Source organism: Arabidopsis lyrata (genome assembly GCF_000004255.2).
Source record: "Arabidopsis lyrata subsp. lyrata unplaced genomic scaffold ARALYscaffold_8, whole genome shotgun sequence".
NCBI classification, from domain to species: Eukaryota; Viridiplantae; Streptophyta; class Magnoliopsida; order Brassicales; family Brassicaceae; genus Arabidopsis; species Arabidopsis lyrata.
The window spans coordinates 10,804,112-10,822,630 of record NW_003302548.1 but is presented as its reverse complement, the minus strand read 5'-3'; the positions used below and the strand labels follow the sequence as shown (position 1 = coordinate 10,822,630).

Here is an 18,519-nt window from a genome sequence, read left to right as displayed (position 1 = left end):
AATAAGAGAAAGCGAGAAAGAGGGAAAAGTGACACGGAGCAAACCAAATTCGTCTAGCAGGTTGGAGAAAGTCGGCCATTCATCAGGTGACTGAACCATCGAGACTAACTCTGAACAGTCTGTTACGCCTGACCATCAATCTTTCTTGAAAGGATATTCTTCATAGCCCAAATTAAAGTTTTCATCAGTCTCATTCTTATTTTTGTTATTTTGTCGATCAAATTTCATATTTTTACCTTGTTCCAAAAAATCTTCTGACGACCAGTTTTGCGCAATATGGATCTCGTTGAAGTCATGAGCCGAAAAAAACGTCCACGATACTTATTTTTGGCCAACAACTGGCCATTTTGGGATAGTTTGGTTTGGTTTGTGAGGTTTCATTTTGGGATAGCTCATGGATTTGATCGACGAGTCGCTCTCACATGACGCGGAGGGAGTATGTGATCGAGGACTTTGAGTTTCTGCCGTTGACGGTCCATCTTCGAACCTCCAGTGAAAGGCTTCTAGTGCTAAGAGTCTTGCACATTTATGCGTTTTCATGTTGTAGTCACCCTTCTTTCGGCATCTTATTTGGAAAGAACTTTCAAAATCGTCATCGCTTCGTCTAACTCCTTCGGCTTCAACGCTTTGGTCGAGTGGATGGACCGAAAATTGTCAAACTACAATTTATGCTTCCATGTTTTTATTTTTTTTGCCATGAGACCATTTGTATAGGTTTAAAATCTTAGATTGTAAACCTAAACTGTTTTCATTTTAATGAAATATTTACATTCTTAGCAAAAAAAAAAAAAAAAAAAAAAAACAACTGGCCATTTTAACGGGAGAAGGGTGCTATTTAAATTAGACTGTTACGTATGTTTAGAAGAATTCTCGTTCATGGTGAATGCCTCGAAGAGCCACATTTCATTGTCGTATGTGATGAGGTTGAACCTATTGAAGAATCTACGATTCTTATTTTCTTCGTGGAAAATATTTTGTTGATTATTTTTTATCAAGGCATGTGCTTGATTATTCGATTATGATATTATGGGTCAAATATTATTGTGTATTTTTTATTTTTTTTTTTATTTTTTTTTATTGTGTATTCCTTTTTGAAAAGAATATATTTTTGCGTTGTTCAATGGGTATAATATTAAGGATTTATGAAATTATTTGATTGTTTTTGCTCTGTTTTAGAGGAGCCGTTGGTGTCTTTTGAATATAAAAGGAGAATGTCAGAGACTAAAAGAGGTGACGAGACAGAGAGCAAAGATAGAAAATTATCTTGTTAAAAACAGATCTTAAAACAAAGAGGTTGTGCTTAAATCTTTTGTGTAGTCGCTGCGTTGGGAGAGGTTTCCTTGGAAAGAGATTGTTGCCGGTGTGAGGAGCATGGATCGAAGACTTTCGCAAGAGAAGACGGACGTGATTAACGGGGAGTTTGCTTTACTCTTCTGCTCCTTAGATCAAGATCTTGTAGAATTTAGACTTGTGTAAAAGCTAAATTCTAGCTTGTATTCGTTCTACTAAAGAAATCTAATCAACTGTATTTGCAGCCGAGAATTAGTGGCCGGTTAGAGAGAACCGGCTGAGACTTCGTTAGATCGTTGTGTCGTCCCATTTATCGTTTTTACATATTTTATTCGCTTCCGCATAGAAACTTTGATATTCTAGCCCCTTAGAAATTTAAGAGAACCGTTTGTGGCTAGGGTATTTTTTAGAGGGGGTGAAATGATTTTGGACTAATGTGGAAAAAAGAAAAATGGGAATTGGAAATAAGTTTTTTCATACTCTCTGTAATGTCCTGATCGCCACCCTCAACAAAATAAGTTTTTTCATACCTCATGTAATGTTCCGACAGCCACCCTTAATGGGCCCTATGTTCTCTTTCAGCACATGGGCCCACCTGTGTCTCGGTGGCCGATCCATTATGTCTGAGAGGCTTTAAAGACTTGTTTACCGAACCTACAAATCACCACATGATCTTTTCTCGTGTTTTGTCCTCACTCACACGGTTCCGACAATCACTTCCCGGAAAGTCATTCATCCTTAAATTGGTCCAGTACAAGCACGGTTAACTGTAGAGTTCTCTCATGATGTTTCACTGAAAATGAAACAACCCAACCCCTTTTTTTATTAATTAATTAATATCACCATTGATAGTAGGTTTTTTACTCTATTTCTCAATCCCTTAAAACACTATCATGTCATTGTAGTATTTAAGGTTATCAATCCAATCAGGTGTGATGCAAACAAATGAGATATGATTAGAAATTATTAAGTCAAGCCAAGCAGAATTTGGTTGTTTTTCTAACAGTCCTAGTGATTGATGCAGAAAGTAGTAAAAAGACACAAAAATGACTAATATACTCGATCACAAGACTCGCTGCCAGAAGGAGGATGTGATCAAGTATAAGGGTCCAAAAACAGACAATTATCAAAACTCAATAGCAAGTAACAGAGAAGGTGAATGCAGCAAGTAAGTAAACAGATAAATCAATTAGATGAGAAACTCCTAAGGATGGGGTAATCGAATAGTGTGGACTCCATAATCAATTTCGATGGTTAACAATTCTCAATGAAGCTATCCCTAGACAACAGGTTCAACAACAGATCAATTTACTCCCGTAATAGAAACCCTCAAGCAAAGCTAGCCCAGACTAATTCCCATTAACGGAATCTAACTATGCAGGCAATAAGAACTGACTGTTAAAGTCAATAACCGCTCTAAACGGCCAATCCCTTGGGATAGAGACTATTATCACTGGAATTAGTGGATCAAGCATTCCATCAAACACCTTCTGGGTGCGGGAATGCTTTTGATCGAATTCCAGTTGATCAGAAAGGAATAAGCAGTAAACACAACTAATCCAGAAGGGATTCAATAAAACTACACTTAACCATCATAATCGACTAAGGGTCTCACAACTACTCTATCCCATCCTCAGAAATCCTAGTCACTACTCAGACAACTTGCTCAAAGACATATAAACGATTGATGATTGCATAACTTCAAAGATTAAAGGAAATGAAACAGAAATGAACAAGGGAATGAAAGCAAAATTTCAATAACTTAGAAGAATCGAAAATACAAAATTTCAGAAGCAAAAGCGGCTACTCTAAACAATACTGAATTCAGAAAAACGTACTAGGTTGCTAGGTCTCTTTCTAAGTCTAAGTGTGTCTCTAGGGAAACCCTTAGAGATTTATTTATAACAAAAGTGACAAAGATAAGTAATTGGGCTTTGAGTCCGCTTTACACGCCCATGGACAACGTGGAGATCGAGTATATCAGCTCAAAGTGGGCTTCATGGTCGAGCGTGAATCGAAGCCGCGATCAAGTGGTTCCTTCTCTCCTCTTCTCTTTCCTATGCTCAGGTTGTCTGGTTGAGTGCGGATTGATCAGAGGGTTGAGGTGGTGATCGAGTAGATTGGTTGATGGCATGATCTGGACTGCTTCTTCAACCCTGCGATCGAGTAGGTTGGTAGACTGTCAGGATGGACTGCTCCTCTTCCTCTGTGATCGAGTATAACAGTCTGGATGGACTGCTCCTCTTCCTCTGTGATCGAGTATAACAGTCTGGATGGCCTGCTGAGCTGACTGCTTCCCCCTCAGCTACTAGTGATCGAGTATATTGGTCAAAATGTGACTTTCAGCTTCGTTTTTCCTCTTTCTGAACACCAATAGCTCCAAAGTACCTGAAACAACTTCAGAATGCAAAATGCATGCAAGACTAATGCTAGACACACCTAAACATGCAAAAAGTACAAAATGATGATGAATGCTATGAAAGATGAATGAAACTAGACTCAAAATGGTGATAAGTGTATGTGTAAAACATGCAAATTATAGACATATCAACTCCCCCAAACTTAGTCTTTGCTTGCCCTCAAGCAAACAAGTAAACACAAGATGAAGTAGAGGTTTGAAGGTGGGGATTCAGAACCAAAGCATCAGATAAAACAGATAAAATCAGTGTCCAAGTTGGTAGTTCTAGGATGCGATATGATCGAACTCTACTCAAAAACGTTAGCCATGCCTTCTTATAATTCAATCCGACTCTTATACTCGACCTACACATGCTTTCAAATCGACCTATCCCTTTAACATTCATTAGTTTTGGGACGTGAATCAAGCAATGCACCATCAATGAACTCATTTGGCTAAGGTTAAGGTTAGGAGACAAAGATAGTCCCTTTAAGGTAGTAACAGGGGACTCTCAAAAGAAATGGACTGAGCTTTAGGAGAATGCTAAAGGTAAGATCCAACCTATGCATACAAGAATAGTATCTCATCTACCCAATAACATAAACCGTGTATACACCAGCAGATGGTACTACCCTCAAGCCCAGAAGATGATCTTAGTTCTACCCTTTGCACTCAAGGCATTTTTTTCTCATTCTTATCTTAGATCAAATCACTCTTTATTTTTCTATGACTCTGTTCTAAGGAGAGGTTTTCTTTTACTTTGATGGATCTAGTGGATTTTGGTTTTCTTTGACAACTATGGCTCTTGTTATCTTCTTATGATAAAGACTTCTCTAGACTTTTGTTTTCTTTTATTACAGAGCCTATCTATTCGACTTTTATTTCCCCAAAATCCATTACTAGACTAACTTGTTTCTCAACTTCCTTCTCCTAAAAACATCAACCTTTTTCTTCGTTTACTCATATACTTGACCCCACCCAAAAATAGACTCCCACCTAGTCCTATCAAGTCTAGAAAACATGGACTAGAACTACATGAGACACTACTCTTGTCAGTTCAAACCTAACACTTTCTACCAAACTCAATCCTGAAACAGGCCTCACAATCATACACGAGATATTACAGGGCTTAAAAGAAAGGTTTGGTTAAGGGCTAGGGAAACTGCTCCTATGGTGGAAGCAGCTACTTGGGTTAGCAAGGATTGTGGATGTAGGATTCACACTCGATTATCTTTAAGTATTTTTGTGGAGAAAAACTCTTGTAAAATCAGGAAATGAATATGAGAATTCGGAAAGGAAATCAACCAAGAAATGAAGTAAAAAAATTTGGTAGGAACGTAGTAAAAAATGCCTTGCGAAAGTAGTAAAGAGAGAAATATATTGTATTGCTCAGAAGTGATGAATAATGAGATCTGTCCCCCAAACACATGCGTTTGAGGTTATTTTTATAGAGAAAACATGATCAATGCGGTCATTTACTGCTCATAATCGCATTGATCCGCATTAATCATGTAAGTTACATTTTGACCGAAACGGCTTGAATTTGAACTATCTTTGGGCTTCGCGTGGATCTTCCGAACTCTTTCTTGTTGATTTCGAACTCCCGCGTCTTGACGTTACCGCGAGCCTCGAACAATATTCTCCTCGCTTTGGCCTTTCTCTATGCGAACTGTATGTTGAATAAGAGCGAACTCCGTACTGGTAAAGATCGAACTCTTTTAATAAACTGAATCGAACTCCCGATTGGTTAAGCTTGATTCTCATAATAAAATATCTTAAATTCCAATAGGATTATTAAGTAATAATGACGTGGACAGATCCAAGTGGATCCTACCGAAAATGTGTGGGATCCGACCCCAACATTCAGCCCCCCAAGTCTTGCGAGCTGAGTGGTCGGCTTGGAAAACTTAAGTAAACAGTAATTAATGACTCGAGATCTTTCACATTCCGGAATTATTCCATGTTTTATGCTATTACGCCGATCTCGGATAATCAAATGATTTGATATCCCTGACAACCGTCATCATTAATTTTCTAATTTTATATTAATACTGCGGGGAAAACCGTCCCACTTCCCAATATTCTCGAGGCGGTTTTCCGCTAAATAAGGTTAAATGGAACGACGGCTTTTACAGCAGCGTACATTTACCCCTAAAAGCTTTTACCAAACTAGAAAAAGAGAAATCTCTTAAAAAATGTCTTCCCCAGCCGTCTATGTTTCGAACAACGAAGATGACAGTCAAGGAATCCCTGTTCCCATAGGGGACGAAGTCTTCACCCAAAGGGGAGACAAATTTGGTCTCAGTCGACCCCTGCTTCCCTTGGCGCTCTTCGCCGCCTTTGTAACATCCCTCAGGAAATTGAATTCTCTCTTCCTAGACCCAACGAGTCTCTGGAAGTGGTGCGAGAGGGTTACTGTTGTGCGTACGAAGTCTATTTCAAAGGTTGCGGTCTGTTTTTTCCCGTACTGGAAGTTCTTCTTTTGTACCTCCTCCACCTAGGGATTGCCTTTCCCCAAATGGCTCCCAACTTTCTTCGATACGTTCTGAGCACCCTGACTGTTTCGGTAGAAGCAGGCTTTTCCCTCACTACTAGCGAACTCTTAGGGCTATTTCGAGCCCGTGAATCCGCAGCAGCGGGTATTTTTTCTATGAAACCTATTCTTGACCGTAACCTGATTGACGGAATGCCCTCGAATGATGGGCCTTGGAGGAAATACTGGTTCTTTTTCCGAGTCAATCCCCATTCCGTTCAAGGTCTTTCCGGTCTTCTTCTCGCCAATTGGTCGGCTAAACTTGGTTAGAAAAACAACCTTTATTACTTTCCACTATATTGTGTAAAAGAAATAGAATTCTTAACTCAACACTCTGTTCCAGGGAACCAGACGATCCCCCGCCCAACTGTTGACTTCTTGTCTTTCTTTCGAATCGTTTCTGAGGGTGAAACAAATTGGAATTCCTTCACCCTTCATAAAGCGGGGCTCGCCATCAAAGACGGTCAAACTCACCCCCTCGATCCTCCTCCCGAAGAGAAAGAAATCTCGAGCCTGAATGCTCGAGATAAAAGAAAAATGCAAGCCGAAATCAAGGCTCTTAAGGATCAGTTATCCGAAATCGGGAGAAAGAAGCGGATAGCCGCAATCTCCAGGGTTGGTAACTTCCACAGGAAAACCCTCTTGGTTGATGATGATTCATTAGAAGCGGCCCTGTCAATCGCGGTGGATATTCATGGAGCCGAGATTCTTAACGACCCTCCAGTCGCCACCACAATTTGCCCTTCCGAACAAGAGCAAGAAGGAGGAGTAACTTCTTCTCCTGGTACAAAGAGGAAGGCTCCAGATTCTGATACTCTATCAAACGAGAGACTCAAAACCGTGAGATTAAGTTCTCTGCCACGAGTCCCTAGCCCTCCGCATTCTGTTTTTCCCTCTTCAGAATCTTTAGACTCTGAGCTCCCTCTTCCGGGAGACAGAGTAATTCTAGAGAAAACCGATGAGCCGAGACCGGAGGCTCCCCTATCTCAAGGACTGAGTGTTAGGACTCAAAATCCTTTACCCGCTTCGATTTCAGGTAAGTTTTTACTTAGAAAGCGAGCATTAGCAAAACTTGTTACAGATTGCATCTATTTATTAATCTGCTATTCTCTTCTGCTTTGTAGGCGGAGAAGAGATTGGAGACATCTTCCGAAGTTTCCAAACCAGGGAAGGGGCGTCCCTTCCTCCTTTTTCGGTTTGGAGGCCGGAAATCCGTCAGATGTTCGCCAATCGAGCCTGCTACCTATCCCAGGTTCGGATCTTTTAGATTATGACAACACCTCTTTCTTAGGTAAAAAACTTTTTGTCTTAATGACACGTTTTTTTTTTTTTTTTTTTGAAAGCGTTTATGGAGACTAATGGAATGATCTTCCATTATGAGAACCTTCTTCACCAAGCGAAGAGAGAGACCGCAAAGGCTAAGAAGGAGGTTGATGAACTTAGATTAGTCAACCAGTCTGAGCGACTTGAGCGAGCAAAAGCACTCGAGTCATCTTTTGAAAACATGAAGAAAACTCTAGCAGCTAACGAGCAACGCATCAGAATGGCGAACGCTGAAAGAGATTCTGCGAGGTCTAATGCTCTTCTCTTGGAGGCTGAGCTAGAAGAGACTACGGCTTTGTTTGAAGAAGCGAATCAGGAGATCGAGCTTTTAACTAGGAACAGGGCTCGCGATATCGCTGAAGCCGAACATAACGCTCGAGAAGAGATGAGGGGATTCGGTAGGTAACTTATCCAATCTGTTACGAAGTTCAACAAGGACGAAGAGGTCTGGAATAAACTTCTAACCGATCGAGCCAAACTGAAGAGCAATCTAGACCTGATTAAGGAACTAGAGACTGGAAGAGTTTCGTTCTAGAGCAAGAGGAGCGCAGTTGCTGCCGAACTCGCTGTGGTTGAATCCGAGCTATCCTCGGCTTCCCGTCCTACTCTCGATCTGAAACAATTTTCTTTGGTATTTGGAGACTCCCCCTCTCAATTCGAGGTAGGCGAAGGTTCTCGGCCACACGAGGGTTCTCCTGAGGCAGAGGAACGCTCTTAAAGAATTGTTTTGTTTTATCCATGAGGACTAATCCGTTTGACAGAAATGTTTTGTTTTTGATTAGTGTGACTGAACACCATTATGTATATATATATTTTGTTTAAAAGTAAAACGTTTGGATGCGATTCTAGGTTTGCAAGTCCTAGCCCACCAAAGAGGTTTTATGAATTGTGAGAGATGAGCTGATCAGGCTCACTTGCTTTTTTTAAAGAAAAAATCTTAACAAGTATTTTTCCTCGGTCTCTCGGGTGCGAGGATAGAGCTCGGCTTAGACTTTTTATCGAGGGATAAGGTTTTTATAATTCATGAGAATTTTGTCATAAGAATGACCAGGCAATGGTTTCGATCACGGCCTAAAAAATGGCTCCGAAAGTGTAGGGCCATGTTTTAATTGGACCCGAAATCTGCTTAAGCTGGTCCATTATATATTATTTCTTTAAAGAGTCCGAACACTTTTCTTTAAAAGAATTCTGAAAGACTCGCAGTTTATTGTAAGAGAAACAAGACTATGCCGCTTTCAGATCTAGCTCAAGAGTAACAACTTCAGGCGGGGATCCATTGTTTGAATCCGAAGACGGATTTTCTCCCAAAGGAGTTATTCACCCCAAGTTTTTCCAATTCCGAACGGGGAAAGAAAGGGTCCAATGTTATGACTTCTTGGAAAAGGTTCCCTTTCTAATCTCTGGTCTTTTCGGGAGACTATAAACTCTTTTTCGACCAGTTAACAAAATGTTTGTTCAAACAGGTTGTTGGGAGACATAAAGCTTTATGTGATAAGAGAAAAAGAATCGGAAGAAGGCGCCGTGCTCTTGATGAGTGCATAAAGAGGATAGAAAGAGAGATCCTTCGCCTAGAATCTGAACCGTATGAATGGGAGAGGAACGGTTTAGACATCGTGGCCATTATTCCTACTTGACTCCGAGGATTCCTTCGTATGCTGGATAAGTTTTTTCATCTATCCTTGGCAACCGGCGACGGATCCTCTTTTGCTTCATGTTCTTCAGAATTGCGAAGATTTCCGATGTTAAGAACTGAAGAAAATGAAGGACCAGAGGAGAAAACTATTGATCATCCTTCTGGTCCCCTCGATTTATCTTCCGACGAGGGACTCTCTTCAGAAAGCTGTTCTGGATCGTCCACCTCGCTGGAATCGTTATCGGGCAAAGATTTCTGATCGAACAAGTCCCTTGATTTATATATATATATATATATATTTTAGTACTATGCAACATACTATTGGGCTGATGGCCCAGCAATATTAATTACATTCCCCTTTTGCTTTAAATTTGCCGATTTACTCAAATCTTATTTAATGCGTTTATCTTGGGACTATAATTAGTGATTAACTCGATTACATTTTCCACGAAAGTAGTAATTTTAGATTTGGGAAATCATCAATTAACCCTCTTAATTGTGATTGAGTATATTTCGAATATAAAACAGATGTAGATCGTTATTGAATTTGATCAACAACAATTCTACAAAAATGTTTGAGGAATGTAATTTCTCAGAGAAACCTTCTGACTAGTTTAAAGTGATAAGTGATGATCTTCCGGAAACGTAAGACATCGATCTTGTAAAAACGGAAGCCAACGGTGAACCAGAAGAGTTACGCCCATTAGGGTGGGGAACCAGCATTCAGGTTCCAAATGTGTTAATTGAGAGATTATCAGCTCAAGATCATGTCAAAGCTACAAAGTTTATTAACAAGGTATTGTTAAACCTAGTAATTTAACTCTTTTTGTTATTGCTAAACGAAGCGTTTTTCTTCAGCTTATCGTGCGGCACGACGAGCTCGAAAATGAGAAAAAAGAGATTAGGCAAAGGATAATGGAACTAGAGAAGCGTCGCATCGATATTGCTCGCGAGCTTCATCGCCTCGAAGCCCATCCTTCCGATTGGGACGAACTAGGACTTCAGGAGTACGGAAACATGCCAGGTTGTATTATGAGCATCGTTGACCTTGCAGGTCAAGGAGCAAAGTTATTCCGTAACTCAAGACCCTTCTAGATCTGGTTCTAGCTTATCTAGAATTATTTATTTATACATTGATCGCAATGTATTTTTATATTCATGATCGAATATTGAATTTATAAAAACAAGACTCCATGACTAGAATAATATTTTTATTTTTATGTTATAGCTGGACTCGTGTTTAGCGAGCTGCCTACGTACCCAAAATAGGATCAAGCCAAATCGTAGTTCAATTGTGTTTGCTTTGGCAATAGAACTTTTTCAAGTGATGATGTTCCAAGGCCTTTGAACGGGATTTCCGTCAAGGTCTTGTAAACGGTAAACACCATTTCGGATTTTTTTTCTGTAATTTGATAAGGGCTTTCCCAGTTAATACCGAGTTTTCCAGCTCCTTCTTCTTTTGTGTTATCGAACACCCGCCTTAAAACAAAGTCTCCTACATTTAAAGGTCTGTTTTTTAACTTTGAGTTTTAGTACCGAGCGGTCAATTGCTGATAGTTTTGAAGTCGAATAAGGGATTGATCTCGCCTTTCATCGATTGTATCAAGAACGTCTTTTAATAATTTAGAATTTAGTTCTTCGTTAAGAGGAGCTTCGCTCCGGCTTAAACCATGAACATTCAGCTCGGCTGGGACTACAGCTTCCATCCCATATACTAATGAGAAAGGAGTTTCTCCCGTTGCTCGTCTCGGGGTTGTTCGATATGGCCACAACACAGGTTGCAGCTCGTCATACCAACCACCTTTCCGAGCATTCAAACGCTTTTTCAGATTGCTGAGAATGGTTTTATTGGAAGCTTCCGCTTGCCCATTTCCTTGAGGATACCTTGGCGTTGAATAGCTAAGTTTTATTCCCCAAGCGGAATAAAAATCTTCAAATTCATTTGAAATGAATTGAGGACCGTTGTCCGTTACTATTTCGTAAGAACTCCATGGCGACAAATAATGTGTTTCCACAAGAATGTTTTTACCACAGAATCTTGTATATTTACGTAGGCTTCTGCCTCGATCCATTTGGAAAAATAGTCCGTTAGAACTAATAAGTATTGGACACCTCGCGTTGAGCGATGCATCGGACCAACTATATCCATTGACCATCTCATGAAAGGGTATGGAGCGGATATGGATAATAAAATTTCAGATGGCTGGTGAATAAGAGGAGCGTGCATCTTACACTTTTTACACCGTTTGGCGTAATCGATGCAGTCAGAAATCATAGTTGGCCAGAAATATCCTAACCGTTTGATTTTGAAAGCCATTGATCGTCCCGAAGAATGACTACCACAAAGCCCTTCGTGGACCTCGCTTGTCACTATCTCAACCTCAGGTCCGAAAATACATAAAAGATAAGGATCACTGACGCCTCGCTTGTACAATGACTCTTTAATTATACAATACTTAGCGCTGATGATTTTTAATTTGCGAGCTTGCCATTTGTTCGATGGTAGTTCTCCATTAAGAATGAAATTTTTGATGGGTACCCTCCAGTCAGCCCCCCAATTATTAGCGGAAGTATTACCCTTGAGTATAAACTTCCTTGGTTCGGGTTCGAAAGGAATATCAGGATCTTCGATTGTTTCCTGAACTTCTTCATCACCTGGAGGTGTCTGTTCAGTTCGAGATGGTTCTTCAGCGGGAACCTCTTGATCCTTTAACTTTCTTCTCGGCTTTCTTTTAGGAAGTTCCAGTGGTGAAGTAAGTTCATCATCCTGAGATTTTACTCGCGATCTGGTGACGACCAATGAACTATTTTCATTTCCGGATCTTAATTTTGGAGTTTCGATATGCTCGGCCTCCAAAATGTTATCGTTTTCTGTTTCTTCAACCGAAATACTTCGCGAAGAAATACATTCAACTTGGATAACTCGTTTGAGGTCAGGATCCGAGGTAGAAGCTAGGGTAGCTAAAGCGTCTGCCGAAGTGTTTTCCCCTCGAGGTATTCGAACTAATTCGAACTTTTTGAATTTTCTGGCTAATTTTTTGACAGCCGAAAGATAGGCTTCCATTCGAGGAGCCTTAGCTTCGTAATCTCCAGCGAACTGGTTTACAACTAGCTGGGAATCACAATAAGCTATTATTTTTTCTGCTCCAATTGCTAGAGCAAGCCGAAGTCCTGCTAAGAGAGCTTCGTATTCTGCTTCATTGTTCGAAGCCGGAAACATTAATCGAAACGACTGTTCGATTATTTCCTTTGTCAGAGTTTCGAGCCTAATACCGATTCCGGATCCTTGTTTAGAAGAAGAGCCATCTACATGTAATTTCCATGTAGAGTTTGTTTCAATAAGGATTCCATCATCAAGTGGCAGCTCGGTAAGAAAATCAGCCAGAACTTGTGCTTTTGCGCTAGTTCGACTTTTATATTCTATATCGTACTCACTGAGTTCGATAGCCCATTTCGCCAATCTACCGGACTGACTTGGTCCGTGAAGAATTGAGCGAAGCGGATGGGAAGTCAGAACTTCTATCCGATGAGATTGGAAATAAGGTCTTAGTTTTCTAGCAAATATGACTACTGCTAAAGCTAATTTTTCCATCATGGTATATCTCGTTTCCGGACTGGTAAGAGATTTACTTATGTAGAAAATCGGCTTCTGATCACCTCGATCCTCTCGAACTAAAACCCCACTTACAGAATGATTAGAAACCGAGATGTAAAGATAAAGTTTCTCATCTGACTCAGGTTTTGAGAGAACAGGTGATGTTGTCAAATAAGTTTTTAGTTGATCGAAAGCTGCTTCGCATTGATCATCCCACCAAAATTTTTTGTTCCTTTTTAAAATCTGATAAAAAGGGAGACATTTATCGGTAGATTTCGATATGAAACGATTCAACGCAGCAATTCTGCCCGTCAATCGCTGGACCTCTTTAATGTTTTTTGGTGAAGGCATCGTGAGGAAAGCGTTAATCTGATTAGGATTTGCTTCTATTCCTCTTTCTGTGACTATGTAGCCTAGGAATTCTCTGGAAGACACACCAAAAGAACATTTAGCGGGATTAAATTTCATCCCGAATTCATTCAAAATTTTGAAACATTGCTCAAGATGTGTGATGTGCTCGGATTTCTTAAGAGATTTTACGAGCATATCATCGATATAAACTTCCATCGTTTTGCCCAAATGTTTTGAAAACATTTTGTTAACTAAACATTGGTATGTTGCCCCGGCATTTTTTAGACCGAATGGCATAACTTTATAACAGTAGATTCCTCTATCTGTTATGAAAGATGTTTTCTCTTCATCTTCGGGATTCATCATGATCTGATTATATCCAGAAAATGCATCCATGAATGTCAAGAGTTCATTTCCGGCTGTTGATTCTACGAGCCGATCGATATGAGGGAGAGGAAAACTGTCTTTTGGACACGCTTTGTTAATGTCAGTGAAATCGACACATACTCTCCACTTTCCATTTTTCTTTTTGACTACCACGGGGTTTGCTAACCAGTCCGGGTATTTTACTTCTCTAATCGAACCAATTTTCAAAAGCTTATCAACTTCGTCATTGACCACTTGTGCTCTGTCAGGACCCAGTTTTCTTCTTTTTTGCTTTATTGGCTTTAAACTAGGATCGACGTTTAAATCATGGGTAATGATATTTTTGTCGATTCCAGGCATATCTTTCGCCGACCAGGCAAAAGTATGTCTATTTTCTCTTAGGAAGGTTACCAATTGATCTTTGATTTCTGAATCCAAAGTAGTCCCGATTTTTACTTTTCGATCTGGAAATTCGGGATCAATTTCAGTTTCTGTAGTAACTTCACTCGAACTGAGACCACTTGGGTAACGCGAGGTGCTTTCTTGCTTAGCATTTATCATTAATTGCTATTTGAGCTTTAAACGAGGTCCCATGAGGTAGCAAGATCGCGACGTTTCCTGATCTCCTCGAATGGTTCCAATTCCACTAGGAGTCGGAAATTTCATACATTGGTGATAGGTTGAAGGTATAGCCTTCATTTGGTATATCCACGGAGTTCCGAGAATTATGTTGTAAGCGGCCGGACAGTCGAAAACAATAAATTCTACGATTTTTGGAATCCCTGCTGCAAGCACTGGTAGTTTAATGTTTCCTAAGGACATAGATGTGTCACTCGTGAAAGCTACTAATGGGGCCGGTGAACCGATATGAGATCTACCGAGCTTCCAGTATCAATTAGACACCTTGTCACTTCGAAGTTCGCAACATCTAAAGTTATCACAAGAGCATCATCATGAGGCCCAGCTAATCCTTGAGTGTCTGAATCGTCAAAGGAGATAGAAGGTATTTGTTCATTTGATTGAAAACCCACAGCAGTTTGAATTGCTGCTGATTTCTTATGCCTCTTGATCGATCTGATCGAATCTCGGCATAATTTGGACCCTCCCATTATAACATCGATCCTTTTCTTAGGAGTGTTCGGAGTTCCGGGCCCATTGGGCTTATGTTTCTTTTCAGGAGGATTAGAAGCTTCAGAATCTTCTTTTTCTTTGTGGTAAGATTCCACAAATTCTGCTCTCCAGCTGCCCACAGTTCGGTGAGGTGCTTTTTGAGTACGCTGCAATCTTTAGTGGAGTGCCCGTTTACTTTGTGAATATCGCAATAGGCGCTTTCATCTCTAACCCAAGTATTAGGAGGATTGTATCTTCCTCTGCTTGGGGAGGGTTTTCCTACAGCATTAGTAGCAGGATTAACTCCGAACCGTTTTTGATCTTTTGGTTCAAACTTTTTAGTTGGATTCGCAACGACTAATTTAGCTGGTCGATGCTTTTTAGCGAGACTAAGCTTTTCTTCTTCTGCCTCCATCCAATTAGTAGCTCTAAATAAAGCATCTTGGATGGTACTTGGACGGTTGACGATGATTTCTTCTCGAAATCGAGATTCATGCCAGAGTCCGTTCCTTAAAGCAGAAAGGGCAGCAGCGTGCGATACCCCAGGAATTTTCGCTATCATTTCTTTGAATTTAGCGATATATTTGCGAAGTGGTTCATTCTGACCTTGGGTTAAATTCCAAAGATCCGCATCAGAAGTTGCCTTTTCCATGAACATGGAATATTGTTTTAGGAATGTAGAGGAAAATTCTTTAAAACTATCGATAGTTTCTGGTTCTAACTGGGTGAACCATAACAGAGCCGGTCCGGAAAGATTTTCGGAAAATAGTTTGCAAAATCCGGCATCTTCCTCGCCTGGTTCTAGATCAATTCTGCCTGCGGCGATCTGAAAAGCAGCGAGGTGATTTTTAGGATCTCCTTTACCGTCATAAGTTGATAACTTAACCTTTCAAGAATCTTTGATCCGAAGGTTTGAGATTCTCGAGGTAAAGGAAGTTCGACGAGTTTCTTCGATTACTCGATCGATCTCAGGCGCCGAACTGGTCACCTGATGAAATTTCGATTTTGTATTGGAAACGTCTTCAGTTCTTTGATCCATTCTGTGGTGCGAAATCCATCATTGGCTTCATTAAGCTCTTGGCAAACTTTGTTGGTCAGCCATAATTTCTTGGTTGGGAAAGAAAGATTTTGAGATTAAAGAGTTTTGTGGTAACTCCCCACAGGCGGCGCCAAAATGTGGATGTAGGATTCACACTCGATTATCTTTAAGTATTTTTGTGGAGAAAAACTCTTGTAAAATGAATATGAGAATTCGAAAAAGAAATCAACCAAGAAATGAAGTAAAGAAATTTGGTAGGAACGTAGTAAAAAATGTATTGCTCAGAAGTAATGAATAATGAGATCTGTCCCCCAAACACATGCGTTTGAGGTTATTTTTATAGAGAAAACATGATCAATGCGGTCATTTACTGCTCATAATCGCATTGATCCGCATTAATCATGTAAGTTACATTTTGACCGAAACGGCTTGAATTTGAACTATCTTTGGGCTTCGCGTGGATCTTCCGAACTCTTTCTTGTTGATTCCGAACTCCCGCGTCTTGACGTTGCCGCGAGCCTCGAAAAATATTCTCCTCGCTTCGGCCTTTCTCTATGCGAACTGTATGAGAACTGTATGTCGAAACTAACACAATCAAGATTTGTCTAGGGTTTTATTTTAGGGATACGATAATCGTGAATTCTCAAAGAACAACAGAAACGATTGTAACCAAAGATGGTGTTCTTGATATTATTAAGAAAAAGATGACTTTGATCGTACGAGAGTTTGATCGTAGAAGGAAAAAGATGTTTGTGCTGTGAGAGCTTTGCGTAGTGTAAATTCTAGAGCGATATTGCTTGCCCTTTCGTTTGAGCCTTGAATCTCTTTATATAGGGATGATAAACCGCCTCTCCAGCGATATTCTCGGAAGATTTCCATTTATCTTGAAGTCGGCCAGAATATCGTGGATTAGGACAATTTCCTTATTCTTCGGAGTTTTCGGAAGATTTCCTGATTTGAGTTGATCCTTCGCGATTCTTCCTTATCATTTCCGAGTTTATCGGAAATGATCCTTCTTTTTCGAAAATGATAACTTGCTTGGAAATGATACCTTTAAAGAATAAAATTTACTAAGTCTTTGCTTCGGGTGATGACGAATACTTCGCCCTGGAGAACTTATGCAATCAGCTCGGGTGCACAGGAAGTTGGCTCGAGGTCCTGAGACGACTTGTTCGGGTAACCCGAAGTGATGGCCTCGGGTACACAGAAGGAAGTGGCTCGGGTATCTTGGCGTGGACCGGTTTGGGCGGTTGAAGAGCTGGCTCGGGTTGCGAGTTCACATGTGGACCCCGAGGCGTTCGGCATGTTGTCCCGAGGCGAATGTCTTGTTGCCCCGAGGTGAATGGCTTGTTTTACCGAGGTGATTGATACGTTTCCCCGAGGTATATTTCAGAAGTTCCCTGAGGCTTCCAAAATCCGGCTCGGCGCTAAGGGATGGAATCCGACCCCAACAGTTAGCCCCCCAGCTCGTTGATTTGAGAGGCAAACAATGAGCTTCACGACTGTTTAGTCCGAGCCGTTTTAAACTTTGTTCCGAGCCCATCCTTGTATGCCGTCAAGGTTTTCCATATTTCAAAGATGGTCCGTGTGCTTCGGTGATTGGTATTCCTTGACGCTTCACGACTGTCGATTCAGATTTCCCTTTGACGCTTCATCTCCTTCTAGACGTATGACGGTTGAGATTCTACCTCGAGAAGTGGAAGAGTCCTCTGCTGATTCCCGAGACCCGTGCGGATGCGAAGTATCTTAATATTGGTCACGCGCACCCGACGCGCCCGAGACTTGGGCGGATGCGAAATATTATTAAACTCGTGTGTACCCGACGCGCCGAAGCGTTCTATAAATATCCGACGCCTGCTTCATTTTCTCATTTCGCAATCTGCAAGGAAAATTTCTAAGGTTCGCTTCTTTTCTCTCTGATCTTGATCTCTTTAATTTCCTCTGCTTTGCTTTATTTTCCGTCGTTCCTCCGCCGTGCCAGATCTTAGATTTGGTTTTTCCGATTTCAAATCTTGTTTTTCCGATTCTTTTTGATTCACCCGAGCCGAAGATGTCACTCTCTGATTCAAGTGATTCGTCCCGAGGCAGAAAAATTCCTGTTCATGAAAGGAAGATGGTTTGGAGCAGTCCCTCGGGAGGAGCCGAGGCTAGTTTTTCAGATTGCTCCGAGCGGAACGGCGATAGTGAATCAAAATCGTCATCCGTGGACCAAGATCCGAGCCAATTTGTGGCTCGGGAAGATACAGTTGCGAATGTGGCTCGGGATGAGGATCTCCCTGATGACCCCGAGGCAGCTTTAAATATGGGGAGAACGCATCCTCCGTCTAAGGACGAAGCTGGGGGCTCTCGTTGGCAAAGAGCGCCCGAGCCGTCTTTGCTCCCTGTAAAGGCCGAGGCGGTTCACTATGATTCCGACGCGGAGGCGAGAATGCTTCAGGCCAGGATTCAAGCGGCTAAGGCTCTGCAGCAGAGGACGAAGCGAGCCAGAAAAGTAAAAAGGCCCGACCCCCTGGTTCTACGCTATCCACCGAGGACTCCCTCAGAGAATTGAGAGTTCGGTTCGGTTTCAGTGAAGGAGTCACGATGAGGCTTCCGACCCCGAGTGAACGAGCCGATAATCCTCCCGAGGGGTTCTTCACGTTGTACGAGGGGTTTTTCAGTTTTTGTTTCCTGTGGTTCCCTCTCCCGAGGCTGATCGTTGAGTATTTGTGGTCGTACAAGATTGCGTTGGCTCAGATCTCAACTCGTGGACTGCGGCATCTTATTGGGATCTTAGTAAGGAGTTTCGAGGCGGATAAAGTTTTGTCCCTCGGGCATTTAAGGAATTTCCTGGAGGTCCGTCGTAGCCCGGGTCCTCTGGAAAGATACTACATCTCGCCGA

The 18,519-nt window shown here is 41.2% G+C and overlaps 2 protein-coding genes across 2 annotated transcripts; both read left to right on the top strand.

The window, feature by feature from the left end:
• Positions 1-366: 366 nt before the first annotated feature.
• LOC110225672 lies at positions 367-784 on the top strand. Its single transcript, XM_021015542.1, has one exon. The coding sequence runs from the start codon at positions 423-425 to the stop codon at positions 606-608; it is 186 nt and encodes a 61-aa protein (XP_020871201.1). The 5' UTR covers positions 367-422; the 3' UTR covers positions 609-784.
• Positions 785-6,206: 5,422 nt separating this feature from the next.
• LOC110225752 lies at positions 6,207-10,272 on the top strand. The gene is made up of 7 exons (XM_021015721.1): positions 6,207-6,486; positions 6,565-7,257; positions 7,346-7,435; positions 7,565-7,946; positions 9,706-9,761; positions 9,828-9,973; positions 10,036-10,272. The coding sequence occupies exons 1-7, from the start codon at positions 6,207-6,209 to the stop codon at positions 10,270-10,272; spliced, it is 1,884 nt and encodes a 627-aa protein (XP_020871380.1).
• The last annotated feature ends 8,247 nt before the right edge of the window (positions 10,273-18,519 follow it).